The sequence below is a fragment of the Lolium rigidum genome, chromosome 5 (genome assembly GCF_022539505.1).
Source record: "Lolium rigidum isolate FL_2022 chromosome 5, APGP_CSIRO_Lrig_0.1, whole genome shotgun sequence".
NCBI classification, from domain to species: Eukaryota; Viridiplantae; Streptophyta; class Magnoliopsida; order Poales; family Poaceae; genus Lolium; species Lolium rigidum.
Window position 1 is genome coordinate 263,650,233 of NC_061512.1, and position 16,445 is coordinate 263,666,677.

The following is a 16,445-nucleotide window of genomic DNA, read 5'->3' on the forward strand; positions in this document are numbered from 1 at the left end:
AGGGGAGCATACTGATGGCGTTCCTTGATACTTGGAGTGTATCGGGGAGAGGGAGTGGGGTAGTCGAACGCGAGGTTGGGGATGATACGAGATGGGGACGGTGCTCGACGAGCCACCCGATCTCATCTTCCTGCAGATGCACTCGATCAACAGCCTGGCCAGGCGGAACAAATCTTTCTTTTTCGCTTTTTTGTGTTTTGTTGGGTCTGTTTTACGGTACCTCTAGGTTCCGATCCTGCCGAATAGATTAATTTGATCAATCTCTTGTGCATCCTATTTGGTCTCACTAACCCCGTCCCTGAATGTTAATATTTATTTCGACCAACAAAGTATGAGGCATGCCATTTAGTTCATACTACTTGGATAGTATTTGAGTTTGCTCTTATTCGTTGCAAAGATCTATGAGTATGCACTAATGTTTCATTGACTTGTGCATATATGCATAGATGACGTGGTATGTCGTATACAAGGGCAAGGTTCCCGGAGTCTACAACGACTAGGAGGAGTGTCGGAGACAGGTTCACCATTTTAGCGGTAACAGCTACAAAGGGTACACCACTAGAGCGGAGGCCGAAGACAGATACGCACGCTATCTGGTGGGAGAGAGGAGGGAGCGGAGGAGGAACCGGATGAAGACCACTTTCATCGGGATGGTGCTAGTATTGACTCTAGCTCTCTTCTATGTGATGGTAATTTGGATGATCGACCTTGTAACCTAGCTCATGACCTTGTAACCCCGTAACTTGTCTAACATTTGAAATCTTGTGAATCATGGAGGCTAATATGAAGAACTATGTATATTGATATAATGTGATGTTGTCTATATGCGTTATATATCATGTATTGTGCTGTTATACTGTGCTATATTACACCCTGTATAAATACCAGAAATACAAATTAATTTTATAATTTCGAAATACTAGTAGTGGCGCACCAAGGAACCATCAGGCGCACCACCACTAAAGAGTAGTGGTGTACAAACGTGTACAGCAGTGGCGCACTGCTCTGTGATGCCCTTCGGAACTAGCAGTGGTGCACCACTGTAGTCAGCAATGGCGCACTCTCACACGCAGCAATGGCGTACCCCTTCGCGAGAATAGTGGCGCACCTCAAAAGGCAGTAGTGGCGCACCAACCATAGACAGTAGTGGTGAACTGCTTCGGAACAACAGTGGCGCACTCCTTGGGAACAACAGTGGCGCACCACATGAGTTATCAATGGCACACCAGGTAGTGCGCCATCGGTACTTCGGATAGTAGTGGTGCACCACTAGTGCGCCACTACTAATTGTTAACAGTGACGTGATAGTAGTGGCGCACCACTAGTGCGCCACTGATAGCAAAAACTGGTGCGCCACTGATTGCCTGTTTTCTAGTAGTGTGTGTCGTAGTTGTTAAAAGGCTCATACATTATTTCATTCGACGGTAAAGGAGTTGATGCCTCGAAGTTTATGAAAATTCCCTATGCATGTCTATTTCTAGCATTAGACTTGCAATATTTTACCGCCTCCACCATGACTACTGACTAGCTGACAAGTCTAGAACAATGAGCAATCCCACACGAGTTGTAGAAAGCTACATTGATAGTGTTATCGTGAGAGATGCAAAATTGATCATAGGAGGACAACTGGACAAGCATACAAGCAGTTACAATACGGTACCAAGATTTGGTACCAAGATTTGTTAACGAGGTTTAACAATCTTGCCTAGTATGGTTTAACAATCTTGCCTAGTATACCTACTCTTCGAGGGCATGCTTAACGGGCGGTTTCCCCATGTACCGATCAAGATAGTACAATCAACGACAAGTAAGTCGAGGCCATTAGACGCATCAGATATCCACGCCACGCCGGTCCTGCCACCCCGGCTACACGGGTGTCGGATGGAACTATGGAAGCTATCGTAGTTCCTAGTATCTAAAAACAACAACTTTAACTTGTATATTTGTTTTAATTCTAGGACACATCACCACATATGTCACACTCCCTATGTTACATATTACCCTGCATATAAGGATGGATCAGAATCAAGTTTTAATATATTTGACCAAGTACATATGAAAAAACATAAATATATATGATATCAAATGTATATAATATAAACGTGTATTTTATTATGATTCTAAAAATATTGATTTAATGTTATAGTTGTTGATATTTTTCTACATAATTAGTCAAACTTTGCAGCATTTGACTTTGACCAAAGCTTGTATAGAGGACAATTATATGTTAGTAGTATTTTCATCGGGAGAGACAAAATAATGCTTTTCTTAGCTGCATCGGGTTTCCAAACTACAAAGTTGTTTCGCCATGTTTCCAGCCGTCAGCCTCGTTCTCTGTCATAGCAGAACATTTGATGTTCACGCGGGAGGAGCAATGAGTGCATTCTGTTTTCACAAGTCATGCACAGACTAGAAGGACATTGCGCGCTCTGCTGCGCCATTTCTCGTTGTTCTCGGTTTTTCTTTGTATTTGGCTTCAGTTGGGTTTTATCTGGGTAACCAAATATGTGATCTATAATCTTTCATGATAGAATGGAGTGAATCGGATTAAAATGTATCCGCTTGTGGCATTGTATGCACATAGGTGGCAAGAGAGAGAGAGAGAGAGAGAGAGAGAGAGAGAGAGAGAGAAAGCATCAATGGCACTAAAAGGTTAAAAGAAGAGATTCACTGGCTATTTAGAAACTATAATTCTTTAAATGGGTTTGATACTACAAAGGAAGCTTCATAATAGCGAATTAAGGTACAAATAACAGTTGTAGGAGTATTAGCGTAAAGGGGATCACTACATGATGGTTCCAACACCCAAATTTCAAGCATGAGACATCACATCTGCTTTTATTATCGGCTTGTGGCTATAACATACATATCACGTTACAGCATAAATGATCGACATTTCATCATTTTCAAACTTGGATGAGAAGGTGTAGATAGAAGTTAACATTCTTACCAGTTCTGAGAAAAAAAAAAGCAACACTAACTGAGAACCATACTTCTCTAGAATAAGGACAGTAGGAAATGTTCATATGTCTCAAGGGAAATTGCAGATATGGAACAAAATATTTTATGGGCTCTTCAACATATCTGTATTTTTTAATAAGAGTCCAATGTCATGTAATTTTCCTATTAGGGAAAGTATAATCATTGATCTGGAATCATCATTATCATGGAATTTCGGTAAGAGGATGCTCAATTAAATGTCCATCATAGGATAACATACAACCTCAGAATCAGTTCTTATCATATTATAGTCAGCAGAAAAGGGTCTTCAAGCTAAATAACCATGGTTCTATAAGAGAAGATGAGTTAACATTATAGCAATAACATATATACTTCTAGAAACTCTGGTGATATTTTCACAATTCAGCATCAAAGTTGTAGCAACAAGAAATATGTCATCACTAGAGTGGTGTTTTGGAACATGGGAGCATATACTCCATCTTTTATAAAATGCATCTTACACACATTTTGAATTTCAAAAAAATTGAAACAAAAAATTCGTACATACATTTTCACATGCTACACGCTCACAAAGTTGTTTCATAAAAAATCGACTTGTCATGTAACGTGTGTAAAAAAGACAAAACTCAGTGCGAAAAATAATGCTTTTTACAAGATAAATTTTCTCTTTTTTACATAGACCACAAAAAATATTGGATTGTCGTGAAACTTGACGAACATATAAATATTATGAAGCTATACATGTAGAATTTTTTTTCAAATTTTTTAGGCCCTTTGAAATATGATTTTTGTTAGAAGGAGCATACGCACCCGGGAGCCGAATTAAATATCCGATTGAGCATACACTTCATGTTTGCATCACTAAAAACGAAGTTACTCATAATCAGAGATAAGCACTAGCAGCGACGGTAACAGATATGGTGCATGCGTCTTGGAGAGTTCAGGAACATACTTAGTAGTTAGAAGGAACACCAAACAAATGGAGCATAACGGTTCTCCCTCATATATGGATGATTCAGGAACATACTTATATGTTAGAAGGAACACAAAAAAGATGGAGCATAACAATTTTCCCTCAAATACCGGTCTGTAAAAAGCTATAACCGAAGTATAAAGAATGAAAAAAAACATTAGGTTTAACAGTTATTCACAAATAATATGACGCAATCACAATTCGAACATAACCAATATATTTGGCAGTAATCGGTGCCATTTATAAGAAAATGCACATTCTGGTGTCTAATGCAAATATGGACTGTGTGGTTCAATGCGCTAGACGGAGCATGCCTGCCATGGAACATGATCATCAATTCAATCGATGACTTAGATCTCTTGATGTGGTCTGCAATAAATTCTAAGTATATGAACTCAGAAAGAGTTCAATTTACTCGCATGCTCACAATAAGAAAACCATGGTGATATGCCCACTTGGTCATGTGAAGCATTCAACATACTAAAACAGCAAATAAGAAATAATTTTCATCTGATCAAACTCAATGTCAGTATTCACTAATATGAGACCGCTGCAACATATATATTAACTTAGTATAATTATATGCATCACAGTAGCAGTTAGCGATGGCAATATAAATAAGGTACTACCAAATTCAATAACTAATACCCTGCAGAAGATTACCTGAATGCTAGATGGTCTACCCTATGCCCACTGCCAATTCAATACCAATCAACCAATTCCCAAAGCAAAAAAATTCAATGTACGAGTAAAGCAATAAGGAGACGAAGTGTGAAGAAAAAAAGGATGTGCATACAAATGTGTTTAGCATATCACCAGCTAGTACTTCCTAGGTGTGTTTATGCATAAGAATGTGCATAGCATAACACCATCTTAGCGATACTTCCATGGTAATGCATACTATATTAACACTAAAGTACCCTGAAGGGCAAATCAAAACCACAGGGTGCATGAGCTATCGATTCTCATTGGAATGCACACTGCAGTCCTGAACAAATTAGAAACAGTAAGTTACATAATATTCAGAGCATGCATATTCAGAGCTTAGACATCATACCTTCATTTAATGGTGAAGATCAGAATGATTAGATGTATCGTGAAGACATACTTAATTAGTGCATTGGAATGAAACAAACAAATCCTCTCCATATAAAACATCAAGTAGTTTCATCATTTCCTAATACTACAGCCAGTAAATGTAAGGTAAGTTACAACTGAGGCGCCACCGTCGAGCTCCTGTGGTATCGAAAGCCCATATGAGATTTCCTCAAAAAGAAAATTGCCAGTATTAGCAATTAAACTTTACTGTTTTGGATGAAGTCTAAACTAAGCATGGTATGAACATTTAAGGGAATGCTATACTTTCTTAAGTTGTACCGAGTGTCATCTCTTCATCACTTTTTTTAGTTTCTCAGTCTAGCCATGCAAGTACTAATTGTCAGATATTATGTAGCCATAGAATCTTCAAAAATTTCAAACATGGGAATAGTAGCATGTTGTGTTCATCAAATTAAGAACCAAGCTAGGTGTGTGAGGAGAGCATGGTGCTTTATTTTTATTTTTTACTTGATGTGAGGCTGTCGAAGTTGGAAGAAGTGAGACCTCAGCTGTGTGATTGCAGTAACGCAAAGGAGATGGGTGTCCCTTATCTGGTGCCTATCCCGTGGAATGATACACACGAGATTAATGGGCAAGGGAATGGCTGATGAAGTGATTAATTACCAGGTGACAACAAAATGGGTGTGGGCATGAACAAAAAGTTGTTTTCCTCGAGCATACTGAATTTTTTACTCAATGTTGCGTGCAAAGGCAAATTAGTCATTTGAGTCAGACTCGGCCCTAGTCTAGTTGATCTCTTGATGATGCCCTGAGGGAAATTTAATTTCCTAGAACAACGCCTAACAAGTACACATGATCCGCCGGCTCAGTCTTCTCGAGGTGCTCATAGGGGTAGGGTGTGCGTGTGTGCGTTCATAGGGGTGAGTGTATACGCGTATATGTGAGCATATGCGTTTGTACTGTGTTTCTCAAAAAAAAAAACAAGTACGCATGATCGACCTGATGCTGACTGTATGTAATTACATAGCACACGACCAGCTGAGGCAGCCTAAATAATTATAAGCTAGAATCACTTTAATTAATTTGTACATTTGAATGTGAAAGGGCCATGAATTTTAATTATAGCTGAATGTAAACTCTGAAACTATGAACTGTCGTGAGAAAGGGGAGGGGATGGGCTGGTGAGGGACCTTTTCGTGGCGTAGAAGAATGACGATGCAGCGAAGGGACACAGCAGCAAGTGTGCCACTGCCGTGGCTGTCGCCCACGGACTCCCGCGTTCTATCCTCGTGGCTGAAGTACACGTCAATGGCCAGATGCCTGGGCCGCCGCTCGCCATGGAGTCGAGGACGCATCGGCGGAGGCCGGAAGTCCAGCTTCGTCGCCAGCAGCGGCAAGTAGGGTGCCAGAAGAGGATTCGCATTGGGCGGTCGATTCCGTGGACGGCCGCCTCTGCAACGCGTGCCATTGTGCACCATACCTCGCTGTTGTGCAGGGAAGGGCCGCCGATGGAAGGAGAAGGGACGCCGGTGTAGGATATTTGGACCACGGATCTGGTGTTCCCAAGAGTCGTGCATTCCTGCGCTGCCCCCCGTGTGCTCCTCCTTGCCGCCTTTGACGGCAATTCGACGTTGGTGGCAACGGCGCCTGCCACCGCCGACGAGGGTGATGGAGCTCGATTTGACACCTCGATTCAACACTTTTTTGTTGGTAACCTGGCACGTACCTGCGTTCGTGGCACCACATGAGGGTTCCACCGTGCGATGAATCACAGGCTCCGGGAACCCTGGGAGCTTAGGGCATGTACAACGCTGGCTTCTTAGGCAGGCGCTTTAGATTCCAAATAAAATCAATTATTGGAAACTATACAGCTAGGAGTCCAGACTCCAGAGCCACAACGGAAGGCGCTAATTTCAGTCGCCTAAAAGTTTTTTTTTTTCCTACGATAGGATAGAGCGTAGATGGGTTTTCTGCGGGAGGAAAAGAAGCGAAGCGTCAACGCAACAAATAGCGCTGACGCTAGGTTGTTTCCCGGGATCGGCAAGGAATTGGGCCTAACGGCCAGGAATTTGGTCCTAGCGCCCCTGTTAAGCGTCTCCATTGTAGATGCCCTTAGAGCTCTTAGGGGTTGTTGGAAAGAAAAACTATTATATGTAGTAGCAGGCAAAGATGGTAAAATACTTGAGAAGCTTCTAGAGAGCTATATATCCCGTATGGATATGAATCACTGAGAAAGTTGAAGACAAAAAAAAGTACACTGATGCCTTAGTATATCTTATTTTCTCCATCACACAAAAAAAAGGCGGAAGCCGGAAGGATACCGCACACAAAATTAACAGTAGTGTAAGCATCATGACACAACAAACAACCGGGTTGTGATCCCATATTTCAACGGGTTGCTTATTTTTGTTCGAGAAAATTCACGAGGTTGCTAACAGTGTCCACCTCAAAAAAGGGTACAACTTTACCATGTGGACACCATAGGATATACTAGGCTCCTCCTGAAAATACTCGGTAGTGCACGTGTTGTGCTTCCTTTTATTGAAGTTTTTCCGTTGTGGGCTCGAAATTTAGTGGTTTGCTCGTCTGATTTGATTTACTTACGCCTTTGTATGATGCTTCCGGTTCAGCCAATCAAAGTGATGTTCTTCCTCTCTCCAACTTGAATCCCTTCCCGGTTTCCTCTTCATCTCCCATTTCCTGGTGTTGGTACCACTCTTTAAAACCTAAATTCCCTAGTTGTCGGCCTAGATTTTTGTTTCTGTCAATATGTAATAGGGGTCACCGCAGACAAGCTTGGCGAGTCAAGCGAGTGGATCAAGAACTAAAAAGGGGGAGGCCCGGCCCTTGATGGTATATTGATGCGGTTGAGGATTGATGATGACGATATTGATGGTCTCATTTGTGAGGATGAGATCGACATCCCGAAGGAAGGTATGAAGTGGATTGCTCTAGCCCATGTTCATAAATCAAACTCTTCCAGTGCACACATGTTTGAACAACATATGTGTGTACCATGGAGCCCCACAAAAGAAATCAAATTCATATCGTTGGAGGATTTCTTATTTTGAGTCCACTGCTCATGCCTTGGAGATTGGCTAAAGGTTGAAAAGGGAGGGCATTGGTTGTTTTGTCAGAATGCCATCTCTAAACTCAGTCGATCTAAACTATATTACTGTGTGGATTCAATCTCACAACCTTCGTATTTGATATATGATTTGTCAATAACTTGGCTAAAAAGAAGGCCGACAAGGCATTGGTAACTTTGAGAGAGCCCGGGTCCGACTGCATGTCAAGAAGCCTCTTGCAAGGTTTGTTACCATCTTGAGAGGAGGACGGAGAGAGTTTTATGATGTCAAATTATGTGGAGATTTTTTTTTTGTCATACTCATATCGAATGTCGTATTGGGGAACATGATGAGAACACCTTCAAGTGGGGAGATTGGCCTAAAGCAAACTCCGAAACTTGCCATGGTCATGTAGGCAATGGAAACCATGGAGGCAATAGGAGTGGTAGGGGCAGCGCCCCCGTTGGACGTGGATGGACCAACATGAATGATTGTGGTGAGTATGTGAGTTGGAGGTTCAGTGCACTCCTGTTTTATCTCTCATGAGGACGAAAAGGATGAATCACTAAAGGGACATAAGTCCGACCAAGTCAGCCGATGTGGATATGCATGATGGGAGAACTCGGGTTAATGGAGCCAAAATGAGTTTGGTCCTTGATGTTGTAGCTGACAATACAATCAACCATCACTTGAGAAGGGAGACAGTGGTAACCTAATTGCTATAATAAATGATTTTGTGCCACAGGAAAATGTAATTGCACATACGGTTGTTGTGCCAGAGAAGATAGAAAGAGGAGGTCAAATAATGACCGAGTTGATTATAACAATTCCCAAGGATCGGCGGTCTCCCTGGAGGGGTCTGTCCGGACACAATGAAAATTATAGCATGGATATGTTGTGACTTGGGCAATGTTGCGGTAGTGTGCGCTTCTGGATGTCCTGGGGCGGTATAACCCCAAGGTGGTGTCCTTATCAAAAGCACACCTCGATTTATATCCGACAGAGTGTTTGAGAAGCACTTCAAGATGGTTCAAATAAATTTATGGTCGGGAGGAATTATGATGTTTTGGAAGAAGGAAATGAAAGTAACTCGAATCTATTCTCGTGAAAATTACATCAATGTTCATATTTGAAGAAGATTGAACAAGATTTAGAAATTTACTGGCATGTATGGAGAATTTTAGTGGAGGGAGAAATGCAAAACATGGGGGAGACTTCGTGAAATTCATTAGCAGAATAGTCTCCTATGGTTGGTTATGTGTGTTTTGGATGAAATTCTATACACCCATGATAAACATGGTGGCAATATGCGACCATAAAATTATATGCTGCATGATGGAGTTTTATTGGAGATTGTTTCACTCTGCATAGGGGAGCTGTGCGACGGAGAGTAGACAAAGCACTTGGTAATGTCTTGGGGTGAGGGATTTCTAAGGGATCCTCTGACACTTCTCCATAGAGGGAAGGTTCGATTGTGTGGCAACCCTTCTTGTCCTTAGCAATCCGGCTTGTTGTATTCCTTCATGAGGACTAGGGAGTTGCAACCAGCACTTAGTGAATCAGGGGAACACTAGTTTCCATGGATACGACACTCTCGCCTATCTCGAGGGAGGAGAAGCTCATACACCACAATGATGGTGGGCCATACCTCTCGATGTAGTACACCTGGTATGATGGGGAGTTGTTCCTTGAAAAGGTGGCAATGGTGCTCCCTTGCGTCCCTCCGGCGCCGACGTAGTATCTGACCCGCCGTCGGATTGGCTGAGAGGCCGAGGGAAACATGTGCCACTGCTGAGGCAAACCTCCCTCGCATCCATGTGTACATCACAGGCTTTGCGACGCCCCTTGCGGACCATCGTCATGTACCCGCACCGGGCGAGCTCGTCCTTCGAAGCTTCGTATGGCATTGTGGGTGGCTTGACCTTCAACGCCGGCTCACACGGTTGCCTCATCGCATTCTTGTTTGAAGACACACCAACAACTATGGCGTGGGAGAGGGCGCGAACTGGAGCGGAGGGGTGATAGAATGAAGTTCAGAGGGGACATTAGGGGGGAGGAATATATGTAGGTTTTTTTTTGGACTGTGTGACTGCCAAGTGGGACTCGTGGGCGATACCCAATGTGGCGGCAGGTGCCCCCGCTCCGGCCCTTGTGGGTAGGGTGTGGCACGAGCGCACATGAAATTTCGTTGGGCTCGAAGGTGCCGGTGGGAGCCAAAAAATTTAGCCGGGACCCAATATGCCTGTTCGAGGCACTATTGGGGCCATCGGTGGAGATGCTCTAAGTATGTTAGATAATCACACGATTCGATGCAGTAACGATGACAGTGGGACAAGACCAATAATGCCACCATTTCAACGGGCAACATAACAATTTCTTATTGTTGGATTCAAGTCTCTTTTGTGTCCATGTGCGTGTCTACGCTAACTTCACTATTTCGGGCATATGTGGCATGTTTGGGGCATGTTTGCCACTCTGGCAACGCCAATACAAGGCATGTCCAAACACCTTTTTAGGACCGGCATTTCCACAAACACGTTATATGCGCCATAGCTGCACGACCCTAACCACACCATGGATGTCCTCCTCCTCGCTGGAAGCCACATAGCGGTTGGCAAACTCGTTGTGGGTGACGCAATCGCTGGAAGCCATAGAGCTATTGCCAAAATCGTTGTGGGTGACGCTAAAATGGCGCGTGACGCCTTCGATGGAACCCCCGCGGGAAGTGGGTTTATTGGGGACGGCGTACAAAATATGAGAGGGCGCTGGACAATTGCTGTATGGTGATAGAGTGAGTGTTGCTTTTAGTGGGACGTCCACTAAAACCCTTAATAGTTTGAAGGTATCGAGACAAAAAAAAATTCTAGGCTTTTTTTTCTAGAAAAAAGGTAAATATAAAAATCGTGGCCGTGTAAGCAACGTTGCCGGGTCGGTCAAACAAGACGGATCAATCAGCTCTCGCACGTGCCGCGCCACGACGGGTCAAAGCCAGTCTGCCGACCCAACCAACGAGCCGGCCGACACTCGCTTCGCAATTCCGCATTTCTCCAGGGACCTGGCCGCGAAACCCTATTTATCCGATAAAACCCCCGGTAAGAATAAGATCCAGCCGCCCCACCCGAAGCTTCTCCTCCCCCCTTCGCAGTCGCAGCCAGCGCGCGCCGGTCGTCGCCCGCCACCGCCACCGCCCCGCCGATCCAGATCCCGCGCGCGCGCGCAGATGCGGGCGCCGGCGATGCTCCGGTGTGCCCTCGCCGCGGCGGCGCTCGCGGCGCTCCTCTCGGCCGCGCCCGCCGCCGGGTTCTACCTCCCCGGCGTCGCCCCGACCGACCTCGCCAAGGTGAGCCTTTTCCACCTCCTGCATCGACCTAGGGAGTGGACGAGTGAGTAGCCGCCGCGGTTGCTCGTAGGCGCTCGCTCGCGCTGGATGGGATCTGGTCAACGGGGCGGTGGTTCCCCGTCCAGGACCCCCCGGATCCCAGCGCGGTTCGATGATTAGGTCGCCTCCGACACGATCGTGCCTACGAGATTCGCCCGGCTGCGCCTGAAATTCGCGCGCTTTTTCCCTCCCTCCGTGCGTGCACTCCTCTGATCCGAACAGTAGTTGTTAGATTTTGGAGTCAACGCATGCCTACTACCTCACCTAGCTAAGGTTGCATCTGGAGTACGCGTGCTAATTGGTGATTTATCCTGAGCTTCTATCTAAGCAGGACTTTGAGATAAGCTATCCTCTGCATCTTGTGATACTGGAGTAACTATTATCAGTGCATGGTCTCCTGGATCGATGTTGCATTACGTGTTATAGTATGTTGAGGATCATTCATGGTACATGTAGTGTCCCATGTCGACGATCGATCATGGTACACGTGCTGCAGTTTGTATGCCACGAGTGTGCTACTGGGAATTTCTGACACGAAGGGTAGCTGGATTGGTTGATTTGATATACATAGCGGTGTTAGCGTTTGCTCACTGATCGTCATAAATTGTAGCTACTAGTACTTGATAAGTGACCCTAAACAATTACCTACGGATTGTAGAAATACGTGGATGTCGGGGATAGGAAATATTCAGTTTGATCCGTGGACCACGGTTGGGGCTCAATCAGCTGAATCAGTGGAGTAGCCATCTTGGCCAAGCGGAAATCTGTTGTCTTAGAGAACCCAGTTCACAGTAGTTACATGTGACACAAGCACTTCTTAAGCTATTTATCGCTTAAAAGGCTGCAGCCGTATATATAGATGATCCCTGATGTAGTTTTCTTGTTTGCATATTTCATTTTATAATCTGTGATGTAGTTTTCTTAAGCTATTTATTGCTTAAAAGGCTGGATTTCTTTTGCACTGAGATACTTATATTTTCATGGATCTAATATTTCTACTAGGAGTTATGTGTAAAATAGTAGTATATGGAATCATAGCGTTTTATTTTCTGACAAGAATGTCCTGGATTGCTATCTCGGTTTGTCTGCAGGGGGATGAACTAATGGTGAAGGTGAACAAGCTGACATCAATCAAGACTCAGCTTCCCTACACGTACTACTCCCTTCCTTTCTGCAAGCCCAGTACCATAGTTGACAGCTCTGAAAATCTTGGTGAGGTTCTTCGTGGTGATCGGATTGAGAACTCCCCTTATGCGGTAAGTATTGCATTGTATAAAGAGTAAGCCAGGTTCATTGTCCTAACTAATGTGCCTAATGCCTTGTCATCCTTGTTTTCTGAAACACAGTTCCAAATGAGGGAGCCCAAGATGTGCCAGATTGTATGCAAACTAACTGTTACCGAGAAAGAAGCGAAGGAGCTCAAGGAAAAGATTGAGGATGAGTACCGTGTGAACATGTAAGTACTATACATGTATTGCTGCACTTCAGTGAACGTACTCATTTCCAAGGTGCTGACATGGTTTGCTTTACAGGGTTCTTGACAATCTGCCACTAGTTGTTCCAGTTCAAAGGCAAGATAAGAACACCATCGCTTATCAAGGTGGATATCATGTTGGCGTCAAGGGCCAGTATTCTGGAGTAAGTTCATATTACCAGTTCATCGTGCTTACACGCTTGTCTTGCACATATGATCGGGCTAACGAAGTCACATGTACAAACGTATCTCCAGAGCAAGGAGGAGAAGCACTTCATCCACAACCATCTATCGTTTTTAGTGAAGTACCACAAGGATGAGGAATCCGAACTTTCTAGGATAGTCGGATTTGAGGTCAAACCATTCAGGTTTTCTTTCAACTTTGCTTGTTGATATTTTTGCTACATAGCTTATGGAATGAAGCTAAGTTGTGTATTCTTTCATATACATTTGCACCAGCATCAAGCATCAGTTTGATGGGAAATGGAATGATGCAAACACTCGTTTGAGCACTTGTGATCCTCATGATAGCAAGTTTGTGATAAATTCTGAAACTCCTCAGGAGGTTGAGGTTGGCAAAGATATCATATTCACTTATGATGTTCGCTTTGAGGTACTGATTTCTTTTTGGTTTTCACATGATAGTTTCCTAACCTTGAATGTTAAGTTAAGCTCTGCTGAATTATGGTTCTTATGGACTGTTTTGTTGTTACTTCTGCAGGAGAGTGAAGTCAAGTGGGCATCCCGGTGGGACACCTATCTGTTGATGTCTGATGATCAGATTCACTGGTTTTCTATTGTGAACTCTCTCATGATTGTGCTTTTCCTATCCGGTATGGTGGCCATGATCATGATGCGCACCCTGTATAGAGATATATCTCGATACAACCAGCTTGAAACTCAAGAGGAGGCACAGGAGGAAACTGGCTGGAAGCTTGTTCATGGAGATGTTTTCCGCCCTCCAGTTAACTCTGATCTGCTCTGCGTTTATGTTGGCACCGGAGTTCAGTTCTTTGGCATGCTGCTAGTTACAATGATCTTTGCTGTTCTAGGTTTCCTCTCTCCATCAAACAGGGGAGGACTAATGACTGCAATGCTTCTTGTCTGGGTCCTGATGGGGCTGCTTGCTGGTTATTCTTCTTCACGTCTCTACAAGATGTTCAAGGGTTCAGAGTGGAAGCAGATAACCCTGCGCACGGCTTTCCTATTCCCAGGGATTGCTTTCGTCATTTTCTTCATCTTGAACGCCCTTATCTGGGGGGAGAAGTCATCTGGAGCTGTTCCATTCACCACCATGTTTGCCTTGGTCCTCCTTTGGTTTGGCATCTCAGTGCCCCTTGTGTTTGTCGGGAGCTATCTTGGGTTCAAGAAACCCGCCATGGAGCCTCCAGTGAAAACCAACAAGATCCCACGACAGATCCCCGAGCAGGCCTGGTACATGAACCCGCTCTTCACCATTCTGATCGGTGGCATCCTACCGTTTGGCGCGGTCTTCATCGAGCTCTTTTTCATCCTCACCTCCATCTGGCTACACCAGTTCTACTACATCTTCGGCTTCCTCTTCCTGGTCTTCGTCATCCTCATCATCACCTGTGCCGAGATCACAGTCGTGCTCTGCTACTTCCAGCTGTGCAGCGAGGACTACAACTGGTGGTGGAGGTCCTACCTCACCTCAGGGTCCTCTGCGCTGTACCTCTTCCTGTACGCAGGATTCTACTTCTACACGAAGCTGCAGATCAGCAAGCTGGTGTCGGGCATCCTGTACTTTGGGTACATGCTGCTCGCCTCCTTCTCCTTCTTCGTGCTCACTGGGACTATCGGCTTCTGCGCCTGCTTCTGGTTCACAAGGCTGATCTACTCGTCCGTGAAGATTGATTAGTCGCTTCAGCCGCAAGACAGTGGAGCATAGCATATGTTTTCAGGTTTTGGGTCGAGATAACTGTACGATTAAGGTGAAAGCGGGGATCATCCCCCTGAATTTTTTATCCAGTCATATCAGGAAAAGATACATTTTGGGATTAGCTATGCATGATTTAAGTTTATTGTGGTCAGGTGATACATGTGAGTTACAAGGGTAGAAGAAGAATACACTGTGATGTAGTTGACTCTTTTCGCAGAATTTTATCAGCCGGTGTATAAGATTCAATTGATTATGACTGGTATAGTTCTTGCTCTGGGTTACCCTAATCACAACATTTTGATCATTGTATTTTAGAATCATATAATAAGTTATATATAGCGACCTCTTCTTTAGAACTTTATTAGCTCATCTTTCCAGCAGTGGTGCCTTTTGATGTTGGACTCTACTGTCGTCCTGGCATTCCACATTGGTGTATATTTCAAAGTTGGCTTTGGAGAGTAGCATGTAATTGGTCCAGCATCGTCGCATGGTTCCGGTCAGAAATGGGCCAGAGTCGAGTCACCACGAGACCAATCAGTGCGTGTCGTCGTGTCGATGTATGTCCCAGCGTCACGAGTATCCACTACTACTCGATCCGATGCTGAGAAATTTATGTCACCGCCACTCCTCGCCACCCCTCTGAGCTCATCCACTCTTGTGATAGGATAATTTGATCAATATATTATTTTACAATAAGTTCAAGTAATCCCTTTTTAGACTTCATATCCTATTATTCGTTTGCGCTCTACAATGTTCATGGCATTGCATTATTAGTTTATCACCCGTTGCATCATCCAAATTTCGTTTACTTTGCCAAGCTTAAGAGCATCTACAGTCATATCCTCCAAAAAACGTTTGATAAAAGTTTACCAAACGTGACACCACAAAACAGTGGCTGAGAAATTCTGTTGACAACCACAAAACTGTGGTTGAGAAATTCTCAAGGCCTCTACAGTGACATCTTCTTAGGTGAAATTCTATTGGCCGCTACGATGAGATCCCTTTGATTTATATGATTTGCAATGAATTTGTGTAGGATTTAGATCCTATATTTTTTTTTGCCTACAACACGTGTTTGATTCATTGGAATATATTGTAGGAATTAATTATATATGAATCTTGTACTGCAAATTCTATAGGAATAAAACATTAGATCATACCTTATAAATTTATTTTCTTTGGTACAATCAAACATAACTTATCTTTCCATTGAATTTAACTAGCTATGACATCTCAATCCTATATTTTTCCTATTCCTATACTCCTATTCTATGAATCAAAGAAGCCCTTAGGTGGTTGCTCTCCGGTGAAATTGGAGTCGCTGGCGCGTGAAGGACTGATGATGAAGCCATTGGTCGGTAGCCTCAGAGATGATTGTTATTTTGGATGGTGTGTTTACAGTTTGTGTTGGTAGTTGGGTTTGTTGTTTGTTTGTTTTCGAAATGGAGAATTTTTTCTAGTTTGTCCTTGTGGTAGTCATGAAACAGTGAAGGGAGGGGCGTTTTGGCACTCAGGTCCAGATGATCCCGGTATCTGGACCGCTATTCAGTGCGCTGGGATTCGTGATAGGTGGCCCTCGTCTGCGAATACGGTGCGGGAGAAATGCGTGTACTGAGGAAATACGAGGGGCA

At 43.9% G+C, this 16,445-nt stretch overlaps 1 protein-coding gene across 1 annotated transcript; it reads left to right on the top strand.

Moving 5' to 3' along the window:
- The first annotated feature begins 11,281 nt into the window (after positions 1 to 11,281).
- On the top strand, positions 11,282 to 15,067 carry LOC124651507 (transmembrane 9 superfamily member 8-like). The gene is made up of 7 exons (XM_047190589.1): positions 11,282 to 11,401; positions 12,532 to 12,696; positions 12,787 to 12,896; positions 12,973 to 13,078; positions 13,170 to 13,282; positions 13,374 to 13,527; positions 13,636 to 15,067. The coding sequence occupies exons 1-7, from the start codon at positions 11,282 to 11,284 to the stop codon at positions 14,791 to 14,793; spliced, it is 1,926 nt and encodes a 641-aa protein (XP_047046545.1). The 3' UTR covers positions 14,794 to 15,067.
- Positions 15,068 to 16,445: the final 1,378 nt, after the last annotated feature.